This window comes from Saccopteryx bilineata, chromosome 7 (genome assembly GCF_036850765.1).
Source record: "Saccopteryx bilineata isolate mSacBil1 chromosome 7, mSacBil1_pri_phased_curated, whole genome shotgun sequence".
In the NCBI taxonomy this organism is placed as follows: domain Eukaryota; kingdom Metazoa; phylum Chordata; class Mammalia; order Chiroptera; family Emballonuridae; genus Saccopteryx; species Saccopteryx bilineata.
In genome coordinates this window covers 17285251-17304561 of record NC_089496.1, presented here as the reverse complement: position 1 = coordinate 17304561, position 19311 = coordinate 17285251, and the positions used below count along the sequence as shown (strand labels likewise).

General features: G+C 42.4%; 1 protein-coding gene across 2 annotated transcripts in view; it reads left to right on the top strand.

The window, feature by feature from the left end:
- Positions 1 to 19311, top strand: part of PUS7 (pseudouridine synthase 7) — an 81817-nt gene that overhangs the window by 23906 nt on the left and 38600 nt on the right. For both annotated transcript variants that reach the window (XM_066239783.1, XM_066239782.1), the window contains exons 2-5: positions 4051 to 4483; positions 9329 to 9413; positions 9546 to 9647; positions 13083 to 13227. In XM_066239783.1, the coding sequence (XP_066095880.1) occupies positions 4051 to 4483; positions 9329 to 9413; positions 9546 to 9647; positions 13083 to 13227 (765 nt within the window). The remainder of the gene's footprint in view (positions 1 to 4050; positions 4484 to 9328; positions 9414 to 9545; positions 9648 to 13082; positions 13228 to 19311) is intronic.

Below are 19311 nucleotides of genomic sequence, written 5' to 3'. Positions count from 1 at the left end.
CCCCTGCAGGCTGGATTGCAGACGGCCTGCAGCTGGGCTTGACCACTTTTGCATGCCCCCTCCTCCCTAGCCGGGCAAGTCCAAGCTCTCACCTGGGCCTCGGTGGCCATCCGGCTTCCGCCGTTGCTGACAGAACTGTGCTTCCGTGTCCCACCGCTGCCCACCTTCTGGCGAACCCTCAGCCGTGTGGGTGTGGGCACTGCAGCTCAGACCCTAACACTCACTACTGTAGTCCCGAAAGCTCCCTCCTTCTAAGTGACTGCTCTGAGTGCTGCGGGAGAGTTTGTTTGGCTGGTGTCCTGCTTCCCTTTGCTGGTATTGCTGTTTCCAGGGGAAATATTCACTTCAGATTTGGGGAGTGACTCGTCCCAGAGGTTAGGGTGGCTGTCTCTCAAAATGTTTCTCCTTGTGCCTCCTAGATTATACTCTCTTCCTGCTACTCCAGTCCTCTCCTCTCTCCCCGTTCCCCGGAGCCCCGAGTGAGTGGTTGTGAGAGAAGTGTTCTGCACAGTCACTTTAAGAAGAATCCTGAGCCTGACCTGTGGTGGCGCAGTGGATAAAGCTGAGATCGCCGGTTCAAAACCCTGGGCTTGCCTAGTCAAGGCACATATGGGAGTTGATGCTTCCAGCTCCTCCCCCTCTTCTCTCTCTCTCTGTCTCTCCTCTCTCTCTTTCTCTCTCTGTCTCTCCCTCTCCTCTCTAAAATGAATAAATAAAAAAAAATTAAAAAAAAAAAAAAGAAGAATCCTGGGTCAGAAAAATCAATCTCTTTCTCACAAACAGTATCCTGTCTTGTTTCCAGCTAAAAACTGTCCATACGCCTCTTCTAGGCTCTGGGGCTGCAGGCTGGGGCTTTGTTCCTGGGATTCAGGACCCTCCCCTCTCTGCTAAACTCACTTCCCGCCATGCGAGTCTCTCCCAGCTGCTGTTTGCTCCGGGGAGCTGGGCAGCCCTCTCCGCATTTCTGCTTTTCCTACCAGTCTCAGTGTGGCTTCTTCAGTGTTCCGTGGTTGAAGAGTCCTCTTAGTTCAGTCCAAAGTTGTTTTTTCCAGATGATGGTTCTTAAAATTAGTTTGTAATCCACTTTGGTTCTGGGAGGTGGAAGTTGGTACGTCTGCCTACTCCATCGCCATCTTGTCTCTCCCCTGCCTGGATCTCTAGTGACTACCTGCCACACCCTCTGCACAACAGACCTGTCCAAGCTTCCTTCTGCTGGCCACCCCACCCCGAAAGTGGGCCATTCTAGTTCATACAAGGTCCTCAATTTCCCTGGGGACATAGTAACTCCGTAATCCCTTGAGAACCCTTTCTTAAAGTTCTTGATCATTGTGCTAGGGGAGTAGGTTTTCCCTGTGAACCTCCCCTGTCTCCCATGACAAACACCAGTCACGCCACAAGAAGAAATTGGGGGAGGGTAAGAGAAACGTGGAGGGGATGCCACTCGCTTCAGTCAGTCACCGGCCACTCCCCTCACAGAGATGGCAGGCCCTTTTGGCTTATGGCAGGCTGATACAAACCATCAGCACACAACTCTGCCTCTTAGCTGTACAAGGCACCTTATGGAACCGTGGTTGGGGACCCAACACTCACTTTGGCCCTGTGAAGGAGTTGGAACTCCTACCCAATGTCCGTCTCATTCACTCTTTCACACAACCTTCCACACCTGTGGAGGGCGACAAGTCACCACTCCTGACCTCTGGAGGGTGATCAGGCCTTTCTTCTGTCCATTGGGGCAGGACCTCAGCTAGCTACCCTTGTCTGGTTTTCCTTACCACGCTCTGATGCACCCCCCTTTTCTCGTTCCTCCGGTGTTTGATCCTTGCTGAGACTGGCCGTTGGGGTTTCCTCTTCTGCCCTGTGAGGTGTCCACACAGGGAAATCCCTGGTGTGCACTCAGCAAGGCAGCCCAGGGCCTCTTCACTGGGGTACCCGAAGTCCGCCAGACACCAGTGTCCTTCCTCCACGCTTCCTGGCCAGCGCACCAACAATCTGTAGTAGGAAATGGCCTGTAAATGGAGGATAATAGACATCCAGACAACTTGATGGAGGAAGAAGAATTTGTTAGTAGCCGGCAGAGCACGTGGGGCTAGTAGCACCAAAGCACGAGCTCCTCAAAGCTAGTGTTTTTTTTTAATGTAGTTAACCTGTCCAAGGTCACAGAGCCAGTCAAGCTCTCTGTCTTTTTATTTAAAAATTATTTATTTATTTATTTATTCATTTTAGAGGGGGGGGGAGAGAGAGAGAGAGAGGGAGAGAGAGAGAAGTGGGGGAGGAGCAGAAAGCATCAACTCCCATATGTGCCTTGACCGGGCAAGCCCAGGGTTTCGAACCGGCGACCTCAGCAGTCCAGGTAGACGCTTTATCCACTGAGCCACCACAGGTCAGGCAAAGCTAGTTTTTTTAAAAAAAATCTTATATACCTTTACAGCTTTAGCTTTCACGTGACAAGTGCCTGATTTCTTTGACTTCTTTGTCTGCAGACCTACGGGACTTTTGTGTCTCTGGGAGGGGAGGGGATAGGAGGTGAGTTTTGGACTGTCCTTGACTATTCACATATCCCATTTTTCTTACTGGTGCTGCAAGTTTATTTCAGGGAACTGATAAAGGGGTTCACAGCTATGGTTTGTTACTTTTCACACTTTCTCAGTCAGCCCTTCCTCCTTAGTCTGAAACCCTGAGGTCACAGGCTTGAGCATAAGATCACAGACATTGCAGACTCCCTCTCCTGCATTCTTCTGGTTTCTCCCCTCTCAGTATAGTATCATCTTATCCATTTAAAATTTTTTATTTTATTTGTTTATTGATTTTAGAGAAAGAGAAAGAGAGAGAATGAGCAAGAGACAAAAACATTGATCTGTTTCTGTACGTGCCCTGACTGGGATCAAGCCTACAAGCTCTGTGCTTCAGGACAGTGCTGTAACTGGGTTATCTGTCCAGGGTTCATCTTAACCATTTTTAAGTGTACAGTTCAGGAGTGTTAAGTACATTGACATTGTTGTGAGATCAGTATGCAGAACTCTTTCATTTTGCAAAACTGAAGCTCTATATCCATTAACCAGCTCTGTATTCCCCTTGCTCTTTTACTTTTTAAAATACAGTATAGTATGATTTCATGTCCATAATGGTATTTACATACTAGTTTAATTTTATCAGTGTTTGAAAGTATGTTAATATGCATGAAATAAAATTTAGATGATACAACTATAGTATTCAGTAAGTCAGCAAGTCTCCATGCTGTCCCCAGCCGCTCGTGCCCTATCCTTTCTCAGTTCCTACGTAGTGCTCACATTGTTTCCACATATTGGTCCATTTATGTACCCCCCCCCAGGCATTGTTGTTCTTGATTTTTTACTAATATAAAAGCATTGAGGCCCTGACCGGTTGGCTCAGTGGTAGAGCATCAGCCTGGTGTGCAGGAGTCCCGGGTTCGATTCCCGGCCAGGGCACACAAGAGAAGCACCCATCTGCTTCTCCACCCCTCCCCCTCTCCTTCCTCTCTGTCTCTCTCTTCCCCTCCTGCAGCCAAGGCTCCATTGGAGCAAAGGGGCGCTGAGGATGGCTGTATGGCCTCTGCCTCAGGCGCTAGAATGGCTCTGGATGCAACGCCTCAGATGGGCAGAGCATTGCCCCCTGGTGGGCATGCTGGGTGGATCCCGGTCGGGCGTATGCGGGATTCTGTCTGACTGCCTCCCCGTTTCCAACTTCAGAAAAATACAAAAATAAAAAATAAATAAATAAAAGCACTGAGACAAGTATCCTTACTGCTAGAACATTAACAACTTTCTTCTTATTTTCTTAAGATACAAAAAGTAGTATTTTTGGGACAACGGGCATACATATTTTTAAGGTTTTTGATGCACACTTTCAAATTTTTTGCAGAAGTATTCTGCCATTTTCCTATGCCACCAAAGATATACACCAATGTTGGGAAGAATCATTTTTATAAATGAGTTTTAGGACCCTAGGAACAAAGTTAACTGTGCTTCTGTTTGCTGAAACCCACTTATTTATAGAAGTAATTGTTACTTTCCTACTCTGTCTTCATAAAAGGTTCTCTTAAATGTTTTCTTGGAGCCTTAAACATGGAGATGACAGAAGTAACTGGTGTGTCACTGAAACGTGGATCCCTTGCTGTTGAAGATAATGACAGTCTGGTCCCAGCTGAGGAGGCAAAAAGGCTGAAGGTCTCAAAATGCTGTCTAATCAAAGGTCAGGATGGGCTGGAAAATAACTCCCTACCGAGCTGTGAGAATGTGCCTCGGCTACCTGATGACTCTCTAAGTGCTGGAAAGAGTACAGAAAATTCTGATGCCCAGTTGGAAGAAGAGGAAGAGGAGGAGGAAGATGGCCTTTCAGAGGAGGATGATGATGAAGAAGCGGAGAGTTTTGCAGACATGATGAAGCATGGACTTACTGAACTTGATGTGGGCATCACCAAATTTGTAAGTTCTCATCAAGGATTCTCAGGAATCTTAAAAGAAAGGTATGTTTAGTTTATGTATGAAATTATTTTAGTTATATTAGTTCTTTCTGTCCTAAAGGATTAATTTCGCAGATGATCAGAAAGGATAAGGAAAGCTGCCTAAATGAGTAAATGAAACCATTTTAAGATAAAATGAGTGGAGCCATAGTTTCTGTCCTTTTCTGTCTGACTTACTTCACTTAGCATAATACCCTTAAGATGTATCCATGTTGTTGCAAATGGCAGCATTTCATCTTTTTTTTATAGCTGAGTAGTACACCATTGTGTGTGTGCGCGTGTGTGCACACTACATTTTCTTTATGCATTCGTCCGTTGATGGGTACTTAGGTTTTTCCATGTATTGACTGCTGTAAATAATACTGCAATGAACATGCGATACATATATCTTTCAAGTTTGTGTTTCTTATTCTTCAGTTAAATACCTGGAAGAGAATCAGAGGTAGTGCTATTCTTAATTTTTTGAGGAACTGGCATACTGATTTCCATAAGGGCTCTACCAATTTACAGCCCCACCACAGTGCACACGTTTTCTTTTCTCCACGTCCTTTCCAGCACTTTTGTTTCTTGTATTTTTGTTAATAACTATTCTGACAGTTGTGAGGTGATATTTCATTGTGGTTTTGATTTGCATTTTCCTAATACTTAATGAAGTTGAACGTCCTTTTACACGTTTGTCGGCCATCTTTATGTCTTCCTTGGAAAAATGTCTATTCAGACCTGCTGCCAAATTTCTATTATTATTTTAAGATTTTATTTATTGATTTTTAGAGAGAGGAGAAGGACAGAGAGAAGGGGGGAGGAGCAGGGAGCATCGACTTGTAGTTGTTGCTTTTTGTGTGTGACTTGACTGGGCAGGCCCAGGGTTTTGAACTGGTGACCTCACAATTTCAGGTCAAGCTTTACCCACTGTGCCACCACAGGTCAGGCTGCCCAGTTCTTAATTGAGTTGTTTGGTGTTTTTTTTTTGTTGTTGTTGTATGAGTTCTTCATATATTTTGGATATTAACACCTTACTGAAAATATTATTTGCAAATATCCATTCCCATTTGGTCGGTTGCATTTTTTTTATGGTTTCCTCTGTTATGCAGAGCTTTTTAGTTTGATGTCTTATTTGTTTATTTTTTGTTTTGTTTCCCGTGCCATTGGAATCAAATTCACAAAAACACCACTGAGACCAAAGTCTAGAAACTTAATGCCTATGTTTTTTTTCTTCTATATATTTTATTGGTTTAGGTTATGTATTCTAATTTTTTGTTATTTATTCATTTTTTTAGAGAGGAGAGGGAGAGACAGGGAGAGATAGGAGAGACAGAGAGAGAAGGGGGGGAGGAGGAGGTGGAAGCATCAACTCCCAAATGTGCCTTGACCAGGCAAGCCCAGGGTTTCGAACCGGCGACCTCAGCATTTTTAGGTCGACGCTTTATCCACTGCGCCACCACAGGTTAGGCTAGGTTATGTATTCTAGTCTTGAATCCATTCTGAGTTTATTTTTGAGTATAAGATAGTCTAGTTTTATTCCCTTGCATATTGCTGTCCAGTTTTCCCAGCACCATTTATTCTTGGTTTCTTTATCATAAATTAGTTGCCTACAAAGTGTGGGTTTATTCCTGGGTTCTCAGTTCTGTTCCACCAGTCTGTTTATCTGTTTTTATGCCAATACTATACTGTTTTTATTACTGTAGCTTTGTAGTATAGTTTGAAATCAGAGAGTGTGATACCTCTGAATTTGTTCTTTTTTCTCAGGATTAGTTTGACTGTTTAGGGTTTTGTTTTTTTTTAAAGATTACCTATTTTATTTTATTTATTCATTTTAGAGAGGAGAGAGAGAGAGAGAGAGAGAGAGAGAGAGGAGAGAGACAGAGAGAGAGAAGGGGGGGAGGAGCTGGAAGCATCAACTCCCATATGTGCCTTGACCAGGCAAGCCCAGGGTTTCGAACCGGCGACCTCAGCATTTCCAGGTTGACGCTTTATCCACTGCGCCACCACAGGTCAGGCTGTTTAGGGTTTTTTGTGGTTCCTCACAAATTTTAGAATTTTTTGTTCTATTTCTGTGAATAATGTCATTGGGGTTTTGATGGGGATTGCATGATTTGTAGATAGCCTTAGGTAGTACGGACATTTTAACAATATTAATTCTTCCAGTCAATGAACATGGAATATCTTTCCATTTATTTGCGTCTTTGATTTCTTTCAACAATGTCTTGTAGTTTCTATGCACAGGTCTTTCACCCCCTTTGGTAAGTTTATTCTCAGGTATTATTTGTTGTTGCAATTGTAAATGGATTTTTTTTTCATTTTTCTTTCTGATAGTTTGTTGTTAGTATATAAAAACAGCAGATTTTTTCATGTTGAGTTTGTATCCTGCAACATTACTTTATTTGTTTATTCTTTCTGATTTGGGTGGAGTCTCTATGGTTTTCTATATACAAATTCATGTCATCTGCAAATAGTGACAGTTTTACTTTTTAATTTCCAATTTGGTTGTCTTTTATTTCGTTTTTTTTGGCTAATTGCTCTAGCTAGGTATTCCAGTACTGCGTGGAATAAAATTGGCAAGAGTGAGTGAGTGAGCATCCTTGTCCTGTTTCTGATCTTAGAGGAAAGCTTTTAGTTTTTTCCCCATTGAGTGTTATGATAGCTGAGGCTTTGTCATATGTGGCTTTTATAATGTTGAGGTACTTTCATTCAGTGTCTGTTTTATTGCAAATGTCTATCATAAATAGAAATTTTATTGTATAAAATGGCTTTTGCTACTTTTGAGATGATCATTTGATTTTACCCTTTATTTTGTTAATGTGGTACATCATGTTTATTAGTTTACAAATATTGAAACATCATTGTATGCTAGAATAAATTTCACTTGGTAGTAGCCAATGATCCTTTTAATTTATTGTTGTATTTGATTTCCTAGTATCTTGTTGAGGACTTAGAATCTTGTTTGCATCTTTATGTTTATCAGAAATATTGCTCTGTAATTTTCTTTTTCATTTGTTATTCTTGCCTGGCTTTGGTGTCAGGGTAATATTAGTCTTGTAAAATGAGTTAGGAAGTATTCCTTTCTCTTCAATTTTTTGCAAGAGTTTAAGAAGGATAGGTAGTAAATTTTCTTTGAATGTTTAGCACAATTGCCCATTAAAATCATCTGGTCCTGGACTTTTGTTTTTGATTGCTGTTTCAGTTTTCTTACTACAGGCTTGGTCTATTCAGCTTTCTATTTCTTTATAATTTGGTCTAGGAAGGTTGTATGATTCTAAGAATTCTTCCATTTCTTGTAGGTTGTCCAGTTTGGTGGCGTATACCTTTCGTAGTATTTTTGTATGGTCCTTTGTACTTCCGTGGTATCCATTGTAATTTCTCCACTTTCATATCTGATTTTATTTATTTGAATCTTTTCTCTATTTCCTTATTTATATGAATCTTTCTTTTTTTCCTTAGTGAGTAGCTAAAAATTGGTCAAATTTTTTTTTATTTTATTTATTTATTTTTTAGTGAGAGAGAGACAGGAAGGAAGAGAGAAAGACAGGAAGGTAGAGCGATGAGAAGCATTAATTCTTTGTTGGGCACTTTAGTTGTTCATTGATTGGTTTCTCATATGTGCCTTGACCCAGGGGGGCACAGCAGACCGAGTGACCCCTTGCTCAAGCCAGTGACCTTAGGCTCAAGCTGGTGAGCCTTGCTCAAACCAGATGAGCTCGCATTCAAGCTGGCAACCTCGGGGTTTCGAACCTGGGTCCTCTGTGTCCCAGTCCACCGCTCTATTCACTGCACCACCGCTAGGTCAGGCTTTCAGTACTACTTATCTTTCCTCCAAAGTTAGAAGCAGGGAGGCAGTCAGACAGACTCCCACATGCCCCTGACCAGATCCACCCAGCATGCCCACCAGGGGGCGATGCTCTGCCCATCTGGGGCATTGCTCCCCTGCAACTGGAACTATTCTAGTGCCTTGAGGTGGATGCCATGGAGCCATCCTCAGCACCCGGGCCAACTTTTGCTCCAGTGGAGCCTTGGCTGTGGGAGGGGAAGAGAGAGATAGAGAGGAAGGAGAGGGGGAAGGGTGGAGAAGCAGATGGGTGCGTCTCCTACGTGCCCTGACCGGGAATCAAACCTGAGACTTCCACACGCTGGGCTGACGCTCTGCAGCTGAGCCAACCGGCCAGGACCTCAGTACCACTTTTGCTGCATCACAAAGATTTTTTGGAATGTTGTGTCTTCATTTTTATTTATCTCTATGTATTGATTTCTTCTTTTACTTCTTTATTCACCCTGCAGTCATTCAATAACATGTTGTTTACATTTCATTTGTGTATTGTTACAAATATTTTTGATTTTCCCATCTTCTTGTTGATTTCTAGTTTCATACAGTTTACTGAAAAGTTGCTTGATATGATTTGTCTTAAATTTGTTTTTTGTCCCAGTATATAGTCTATGTGGTCTGTCCTTGAGAAATTTTTTTTTTTTTTTTTTTTGAGCTGTGCCCTTGAAAAGAATGTGTATACTGCCTGTTCTGGGATGGAATGTTCTGTAAATAATTAAGTCCATCATTTCTAATGGGTAATTTAAGGGTAATATTTTCTTGTTGACTTTCCATCTGGATGATCTATCTTTTGGTCTACTGTAAGTGGATGTTAAAGTATCAGAGGGTCTTTAAATTCTGATATAAAGCCAAGCTGTGTCTCCAAATTCATTAAGAAACCAGAAACAGTAACGATTACTTTGCACTGAAAACTTTTTTAACAAATTTTTTGTTTTGCACAAAAGTAAGGCTTACTGTTGATAAACCTCTTCCTAAAATTAACAGTAAACAAAATATTAATGTTCTAAAAGTTTGTGTTTTGTTTTCCTCAGATACTCCGACTTTGTTGTTCATGAAATAGGAAAAGATGGGCGCATCATTCATCTGGATGACTTGTCCATCCCAGTGGATGAGGAGGTAGGAGCCAGCTCTCCAACAAGTCACCTTCTGTATAAAAATAGCATTTTTTAGAGATCATAGAAATATAGAGCCTTAACAGCCTTGAATTCTGTGTGTGACTCACTGGGAATTTTTATGGTTACTTTAAAGGATCCTTCAGAAGATGTATTTACAGTTTTGACAGCCGAAGAAAAGCAGCGTTTAGAAGAGCTTCAACTTTTTAAAAATAAGGAAACCAGTGTTGCCATTGAGGTAAATAGTATAGAAATTATGAAAAGGTTTTAGATGGTTTTGATTGCTTCATTTTGGGTAGATGTTAATAAGTGTCTATTGGAAAAATTATAGTAGTTAACAAAAGGATGATGTTCTATTTGATCTAAAGGGGTATTTCACTAAAACATGTTTTTATATCAGTGATAGATAACCAGTATCCACATAAAACTATGGTCAAAAGAAGTGTTTTATTTATTTATTTTTTGATTGATTGATTTTAGAGAGATGAAGAGGGAGAGAGAGAGAGAGAGAAGCATTCATCTTGTTGTTCCACTTAGTTGTGTACTCACTGGTAGCTTTCTGCCCTGACCGGGGATTAAACTCAGAACCTTGGTGTTTTCAGGACGATGCTGTAACCAACTAAGCTGATCAGCCAAGGCCAAAAAAAGAAAAGAAAAAGAAAAGTAATTTTTAAACGCTGTTTCACATGACCACAAATCAACAAAGAAATATATTTATTTGAACCTCACAGTGACTGTTATATCAGATAGTGTCTACGGGAACACGGCCACCTCACCCTGGCAGTCAGAGCTGTGGCCTGGTGTGGACACGGCTACCTCAGCCTGGCAGTCAGAGCTGTGGCCTGAGGTGGATGCAGCTACCTCAGCCTGGCAGTCAGAGCTGTGGCCTGAGGTGGGCGTGGCCACCTCGGCCTGGCAGTCAGAGCTGTGGCCTGAGGTGGACGCGGCCACCTCGGCCTGGCAGTCAGAGCTGTGGCCTGGTGTGGACGCGGCCACCTCGGCCTGGCAGTCAGAGCTGTGGCCTGGTGTGGACGCGGCCACCTCGGCCTGGCAGTCAGAGCTGTGGCCTGGTGTGGACGCGGCCACCTCGGCCTGGCAGTCAGAGCTGTGGCCTGGTGTGGACGCGGCCACCTCGGCCTGGCAGTCAGAGCTGTGGCCTGGTGTGGACGCGGCCACCTCGGCCTGGCAGTCAGAGCTGTGGCCTGGTGTGGACGCAGCCACCTCGGCCTGGCAGTCAGAGCTGTGGCCTGGTGTGGACGCGGCCACCTCGGCCTGGCAGTCAGAGCTGTGGCCTAGTGTGGACGCGGCCACCTTGGCCTGGCAGTCAGAGCTGTGGCCTGAGGTGGACGCGCTGGCCCTCGCTCCAGTGCCAGCAGCCTCTCGGTCTCAAACGGGCTCTGGGAAGGAAAGGGATCAAGGGAAAGAAGTAAGGAAGCATTCTTTTTTCAGCCTAAGTCTACTTCTATCCAAGAAAAGGAGAGCTCAGCTACTAAATAGAATAGAAAATTTCTTATTGAAAGTTTTAGTTACAAAAATTTCATTCTGCCCAATTAGTACTGTCCAGTAGAATTATGTTTTTAATTTTAAAACTAAAAATTTAGAAGTGAAAAGAAAAGTAAAACTAATTTTTTTTTTTTTTTTCATTTTTCTGAAGCTGGAAACAGGGAGAGACAGTCAGACAGACTCCCGCATGCGCCTGACCGGGATCCACCCGGCACGCCCACCAGGGGCGACGCTCTGCCCATCCTGGGCATCGCCATGTTGGGACCAGAGCCACTCTAGCGCCTGAGGTAGAGGCCACAGAGCCATCCCCAGCGCCCGGGCCATCTTTGTTCCAATGGAGCCTTGGCTGCGGGAGGGGAAGAGAGAGACAGAGAGTAAGGCACGGCGGAGGGGTGGAGAAGCAAATGGGCGCTTCTCCTATGTGCCCTGGCCGGGAATCGAACCCGGGTCCTCCGCACGCTAGGCCGACGCTCTACCGCTGAGCCAACCAGCCAGGGCAGTAAAACTAATTTTAATATATTTTATTTTATCTAATACATTCAGAATATTCAATATATAGTCAACATTTTAAAAAGTACTAATGAGATATTTTACATTGTTTTTCTTACTAAGTCCTTAAAATCCTTTGTTAAACTGATAGAACATCCAAGTTTAGACTAGGCACATTTTTTTTTAAAGATTTTATTTATTCATTTTAGAGAGAAGAGACAGAGAGAGAAGGGGGAGGAGCAGGAAGCATCAACTCCCATATGTGCCTTGACCAGGCAACCCCAGGGTCTCGAACCGGTGACCTCGGCATTCCAGGTCCATGCTTTATCCACTGTGCCACCATAGGTCAGACTAGACTAGGCACATTTTAAGTACTCAGTTGCCATGTGTGGCTGGTGGCTACCATATGGGACAGAACAGCTCCAGGTGATATTTATGCAGGGTTATGTGTTACGAGATATTTAGAATTTTAAATTTATGTTAAATTCATTTTATTGCATATTTTAACAACCTCCTGGATTTGAGGGTGTCAAAAGTTCCCCCTTCCACCACCCCAGTTAGCAACAACAGTTTATAACTTTTCAGAAATCGCTGTCTGCCTCCAACCCTTATCTTTTTCTGTTCCCCTCTCATCCAGTTTCTTCCAAAAGTATGTGATATTATAAAAACTTTAGAGATCTTCAATTACTAAATTTATTTATAGACAAACTGTCAAGGACAAATTTTTTTGTGTGTGACAGAGACAGAGAGAGAAAGAGACAGAGAGAGGGACAGATAGGGACAGACAGACAGGAAGGGAGAGAGATGAGAAGCATCAGTTCTTCCTTGCAACTCCTTAGTCTCCTTAGTTATTCATTGATTGCTTTCTCGTATGTGCCTTGACCGGGGGGCTGCAGCAGAGTGAGTGACCCCTTGCTCAAGCCAGTGACCTTGGGCTTCAAGCCAGTGACCATGAGGTTATGTCTATGATCCCATGCTCAAGCCAGCAACCCCGTGCTCAAGCTAGATGAGCCTGTGCTCAAGTCAGCTACCTCGGGGTTTCGAAACTGGGTTTTCTGCTTCCCAGTCCAACGCTCTATCCACTGCACCACCGCCTGGTCAGGCTCTTAAAATTTTTTTGATTGTTAAAAATAATTGTTTTTAGATTAATAAGGTGTATACATAAATATACATTTGGCTGTTGAATCCAGATATGAAATGTATTTCTTAATATAAGACATTCAAAAATTGAAAATAGTTATGTAACTAACGAGTTTATATTTTCATGGTGTTGATTTTTCTTATTATGAACAAATGAGCTAGAATATCATTATAAAATTAAATATAGAATTAATTATGAGGCAATTGTAGATTGGAATATTCAAGAGAGTTGAATGTCTGCCTTCCCAGCAGGTCAGCTTGCCCCCGTGTCCACCTGTGCGCCCGGACATGTTGCCCGGCAGACGCCCTGCAGGGCTTGTCTGTGAAGTGCGTGGTGCGTGCCTGGCATGTGAACATGCTCGGTGAACAGGCTCTTTGGATTTGCGTATTGAGAAGCTCTAGAAGAGCTGAAATCATAGCCATGTACTTTTGTTATTTCACAAAGTTAATAAGATGAAAAGTGTTTTTACTTTCTCATTGGCATGATTTTCTTATTTAATGTTTGTTAAATGAGTAATATCATTATTTATGTTTTTAATAGGTTGTCGAGGACACCAAAGAGAAAAGAACTATCATCCATCAAGCAATTAAATCTTTGTTTCCAGGATTAGAGACAAAAACAGAGGATAGAGAGGGAAAGAAATACATTGTGGCCTACCATGCAGCTGGGAAAAAGGCTCTGGCAAGTAAGTGTGCTGATGACCTGGCATCCTTCTCCTGTCAGCATCGTGAAAGGCAGATCCCGCCTTCTTCTAGCCTGCTCATACTCAAGGGCCACTTTGCTGCTGTTCATAGAAGGATATTTATCATGTCACTCCTCTGAAGAAGGTGAATAATATCATCCCATATGCTGGAGCAATCCTATGGAATGTCTGTCTGATAAGGGCCATTAGGTTTTTTTATGTTAGTAAAAGATTTGCTGAAATTTAGTAGTGCCTGAGAGAGTGTCTTAGTAGTTTAATATGTTCCCTGAGAGCAAGCACAGTGGGTTGAGTGGCAGTTCAAGAGGAAATTGCAAGGATAGCTCTCATTCTGTGTTCTTAATGGAGGAGAGAAAGCTTTCAGATGAACAGAATATGCTTGCCACCTATCCCAGTAGTATATTTTTGGCAAAGTCCTGATACTGAAAAAGCTGCTGCTTTTCAACCGTGAGTATCTTTTTCGCTCATGCATAGACGACATGGACTAATCTATAGAAAATGCCCCTTCACCTGAGCTGTTGTGTATCATTCATTTGAAATGGTTGTGCTGTCAGTGAATCCCTGATATTTATGTCTAATATGTTTTCTACAGCCATGAAAATTTTTACTTGTATATAACCTTAAGAAATATTAGACAATTTTTCTTCTTCTACTTGTCAAATCAGCAGATAAAATTTTAATGAAAATCACAATAGGAAAAAGTTATATCTTCACCCTCCTCCCCTACTAGAATTGACCCCTATTAGTGAAGAGATATTTCTAGATATATTTGTTAGAGCAAAACGGCAAGACTACTTTTAAAAGGCTGTATTAATGTGCCCTGGCCAGATAGCTCAGTTGGTTAGAGCATCGTTCCGAAGCACAGAGGTTGCTGGTTTGATCCCTAGTCAGGGCACACACAGGAGCAGATCGATGTTCCTGTCTTTTTCTCCCTTCCTCTGTCACTGAAATTAATAAATAGAAACATTTTTTTTTCTTGTGGTAGAGACAGAGAGAGTCAGAGAGAGGGACAGACAGACAGGAAGGGAGAGAGATGAGAAACATTAATTCTTCATTGTGGTTCCTTAATTATTCATTGATTGATTTCTCATATGTGCTTTGATCGGAGGGGGCTACAGCAGACCGAGTGACCCCTTGCTCGAGCCAGCGACCTTGGGCTCAAGCTGGTGAGCCTTGCTCAAACCAGATGAGCTCGCGCTCAAGCTGGTGACCTCGGGGTCTCAAACCTGGGTCCTCCACATCCTAGTCCGACGCTCTATCCACTGCACCACCACTTGGTCAGGCAATAGAAACTTTTTAAAAAAAGCATTAATGCTTTGTTATACTCCCTTAGGTTAATGCTGTGAATGGACAAAACCTTTACTGTTTTCAACAATGGTTTTAGTGAAATGAGAGGGTATAAGAAAAATGGGTAGAAATAAAGTTTAACCATGCCAGAGAAAATAATATAGTGAAATCAGTAAGTATGGGTGATAGTATAGTAATGAGAAACTTGAGCAGTTGGGAAGAAGAAGGTAGAGATTAGAGGCCACTTCTCAGTGGATAGCAAAAAAAAAAAAAATGCGATGAAATGTTCTGGAACTACTTGTGGGTATGTGATGTTAATTACTTCCAAATCCACAAACTAATGGCGTGGTTATTCTGTTTCCTTGATGTCTGAGTTGTAGTGTAGAATATTACCATAAGTCTTTTTTTCAGCCAGAGTTGTTCAAGAGAATTAAGCCTGGTGGAAAATGATCTCAGTGACTTTTTCCATTCTCCCAAGATTGGCATATAGCTGGGAGTTGTAGAGGAGAGACGGTGCCCTGCTTCATACAATAAAACATCCTGGAACCCGGTTGAGAGGGCAGCTACGGAGATGTGCCTCGTAGAGAGGCAGTCCATGCTGGTCAGCCACGCTCTGGCCAAGGCAAGAAGAGAAGGCAGGATTTTGTTCTGCTGAATGTGGCCGTAAGGCCAATTGGAAAAGGCAAAACCTGTGTTTTCTTGGTTGGGTACCTCTTGGAATTGATCATTATTTCTTATAGGATGCCAGGTTTTGTGACCATCAGGGAGGATAGTTAGGGCATTCATAGGCCAAAGTGGCCACTACAGTTTTCTCACCCTTTCTTCTCAAGCGAGTGGTGCCAGAGCTCTCTTGTTTTGTATTTATCTACATATTCTGTGCTATGCCACACCCACCATTCTTTCTTTTCAAATAAATTCCCTTAAGACTTTCCAAATGAGATACTGAGCTCTGTGGGACATACACCAGCCCTCCCCATTTCCCTGTGGGCGTCTTCAGTAAAATATGGATTTCTCACTTGAAAAAGCAGCACAGGGGCAGGGCAGGTGAAACCAGGGCTTGTACAGGGATCTCAGCTCCTTAGGCTTGAGATGTTGTGCTATTTAGTGAAGGACGGATTACAGCTTTGCCATCTGAGCTCTTCTTCTGCCTCGGGACCCAGGCAGTCACTTGAGAGCCTGCATTCATCTTTGTAGATCTGGTTCCCCGCCCATGAACCAAGAGTGGCCTACAGTAACCCCACTGCAGGAGTGGGGGAGCTGGTATCCAGAGTCGTTTGTTTGTGCCCCTGCCAGTAGAACCTGATACCAGTGACAGCTGCTCCTCCAGCGCCACCTTGCCTAGCATTTACATTAATTTTTAAAATTTTCATTGCAAATCTACATTTATAATGTTTTTAGAATCTCTTTACTACCAAACCTTGATGTAAATTATTATTTTTTCTCAAATAGAGCTATGCATCCTAAAACATAGAAACAGTAGATTCTGTCTGAATCATGGTGCCCACACATCACAAATTACTATTTTAATTTAGACGTTATTTTGTGTGTTAATCCAGTCTAATAGACAAGGCACATTGGTTTACCTACCAAAGTAAACATATAGTATTTTTCTGGAACTATCATATTATTAATAAATCATGGAATTGGGTAAATTGATTTGTTTGTGATAGATAATGTACATTACAAATAACTCTGAGAATTCTTTTTAAAGACTTACATGAAAAAGCCCCACCAATTCTGCCATGCGATATATAGAGGTATTCCATACTTTCTGAAACAAAAGGTTCCCAACAGGGACGTCTGAAGCTGGGAATCCAGACACTCAGGAAAGAGAGGCAGACGGATAAAAAGGAAATTCTCTGGGAGTAACCAGAGTGGTTAGCAGTGGAACATGTTTTAGATACATCCAGCAAAATAGAACTCTGAAACCTGTCCATCCATTTTTAGCAACATGGAAATCGTTGTCTCTGCCAGAGCAGTTTCAGAGGAATAAGATTGGAAACCAGTTTACTCAGTAGGTTGAGGTGGAAGACAGTAAATACAGACTGCTTGCTTGCTTCCTTCCTTCCTTCCTTCCTTCCTTCCTTCCTTCCTTCCTTCCTTCCTTCCTTCCTTCCTTCCTTCCTTCCTTTATGACGGGGGGGGGGGGGGACACACAGATAGGGACAGACAGGAAGGGAGAGAGATGAGAAGCATCAATTCTTCCTTGCGGCATCTTATTTCATTGATTGCTTTCTCATATGTGCCTTGACTGGAGCCTACAGCAGAGCAAGTGACCCCTTGCTCAAGCCAGAGACCTTGTGCTTCAAGCCAGTGACTGTGGGGTCATGTCTATGATCCCACGCTCAAGTCAGCCACCCCGCTCTCAAGCTGGTAAGCCTGCGCTAAAGTGGATGAGCCCTTGCTCAAGCTGGAGACCTTGGGGCTTCAAACCTGGGTCCTCCATGTCCCAGTCCAACGCTCTATCCACTGCGCCACCACCTGGTCAGGCAATACAGACTGCTTTTTCAAATAAGCTATAAAGAGGAGAAAGGAAAGGAACATGATCAAGGAGAGGGAGACATAGTTTGACTTTTAAAGTGAAAGAGCTCTGAGCGTGTTGATATACTAAAGGGAAAGAGCCAGTGCAGAGGGAGGGTGAAAATTCTGGGAGGAGATTGATAATGGATGGAGCAGGATCCCTGAGGAAGCTGAAAGGTAGGTGTGTAGGGGTGCAGCAGTGGAAATGGCCTTGAATAAGGAGGAAAGAACGTTCTGCATGCTACCCCATCCCGTCATCTTTCTTGAGCTACAAACATTTATCCTTCCTCATTCATCGGTCTTTGTCCAGAGTACATGGATCTTCCTGAATGGTTTTATTTGATTTCTGTTTCTGCTAGACCTGGGCTGCCATATCCAACATCAGAAGGCTGCTTTCTGTTATCTTAGCCTGAGAAATCTTTGCATTAGCATTGTAAATGAGTTTCTCAAAAATATCTGAACATTATTATTTTTAAAATTTATTTTAAATTCACTTAAATTGTAAAGCTACACAAATGGTATTTAGCATTATAAGGATTTGGAGTTTTATAAAGTTAAACTACCAAAAATAAGTTGAGACTCATAGATTTTCTGTTAATTAGTGCACATGCTTACTATTTTGTATACTGAGTACATTTAGTAAAAGAATCTTTGTATCTGTTATTTGCAGAGGAGGTAATTGTATGCATGCTCAGAGCTTGGATTTGCTAATAAAAGATGCATGCTTGTGAGCCAAAACTCATACTCAGTTGTCATGGTTTCTCTTAAGGTATAATAACATTTAGTTTCTTAGTCTTCTGACTTCATTTATTTTTTGCCATTATAGTTTATTTTGAATATACTGAAGGAGTAGTTTTGGGAAAATGTAGCTACACATCATCAACTTTACCACAAGTATTTTTTTAACTTTTATTGTGGACATTTTCAGATGGTAGTATATTAACCCCATTGTACCCATCAACCCTCTTCAAGATTACTAACAGTCTGTTGTTTTTGTTTGATCTATTCTTCCTACTCTTTTTTTCTTGTTGGAATGTTTTAAAGAAAATTCTATATACTACTTCATTTTACTTCAGTATGTATCTAATGGATAAGAACTAAAACTATAAACCATTCTCACATCCAACAAAATTAAGTAAGTTCTTAATATCTAATACCCAGTGCATATTCAATTTTTCCCTGATTGTCTCAAAAGTGTCTTTTACATACAGATGACTTGTTCAAATAATGATATAAACAAAGTAAGAACATTGCATCAATGGATAAATCTCTTAAGTCATCTCCTAAATCTCTTTGTATCTATTGGTTCAAAACTGTTTTCCATAATTTCAGTTTGTGTATGTGTGTGTGTGTGTGTGTGTGTGTGTGTGTTTTCTGAAGTGAGAAGCAGGGAGGCAGAGAGACAGACTCTCGCATGCGTCCTACCGGGATTCACCTGGCAAGCCTGCTAGGGGGTGATGCTCTGCCCATCTGGGATGTTGCTCCATTGCAACTGGAGCCATTCTAGTGCCTGAGGCAGAGGCTATGGAGCCATCCTCAGCGCCTGGGCCAACTGTGCTCCAATGAATCCTTGGCTGCGGGAGGGGAAGAGAGAGAGAGAGAGGGAAAGGAGAGGGAGAAAGGTGGAGAATCAAATGACCGTGTCTCCTGTGTGCCCTAGCCAGGATTCAAACCTGGGACTTCCACACGCCAGGCCGATGCTCTACCACTAAGCCAACTGGCCAGGGCCTCAAATATTTGCAAATAAAAAATCTTTGTAACTCAGTGCAGGGAACTCATAAAACGTGAAGCAAAACAATAATTATTTATAATCTCGCCACCAAAAGTTAATTACAAAGATCATTTTGGTACATATCCTCCCATATTTAAGGACATAAATCTTTAGATGGGGAAGCGTTTTGCAGCCTGTCTTTGGCTATTTCTGAATAGAGACAGAGCAGCTTTGAGGATGAGCCAGCATGCCATTGTGAGGGGACTGTGACAGGGAGGCTTGTACCTGTAGGTGAGTTTTTACTTGTTCACTGTTTGCCTCTGCAACATTCCGTTGTTAATGTCAATATGGCTGTTAACCCACCACATTCTACCAGGTGCTGTAGAAATCCTTAGTAGAAACTTTTCATGCGATCATTTGCATGTTCACCTCTAAAGCACTTTAATATTACCATAAATTAAACATTGCTCTCTTGTGCTCTTTATGCTGTGCATTTGGACAGAGGTCAGAACTGCAGCAGGTAAGAGCGGTTGGCATTTCATGTAGATAAA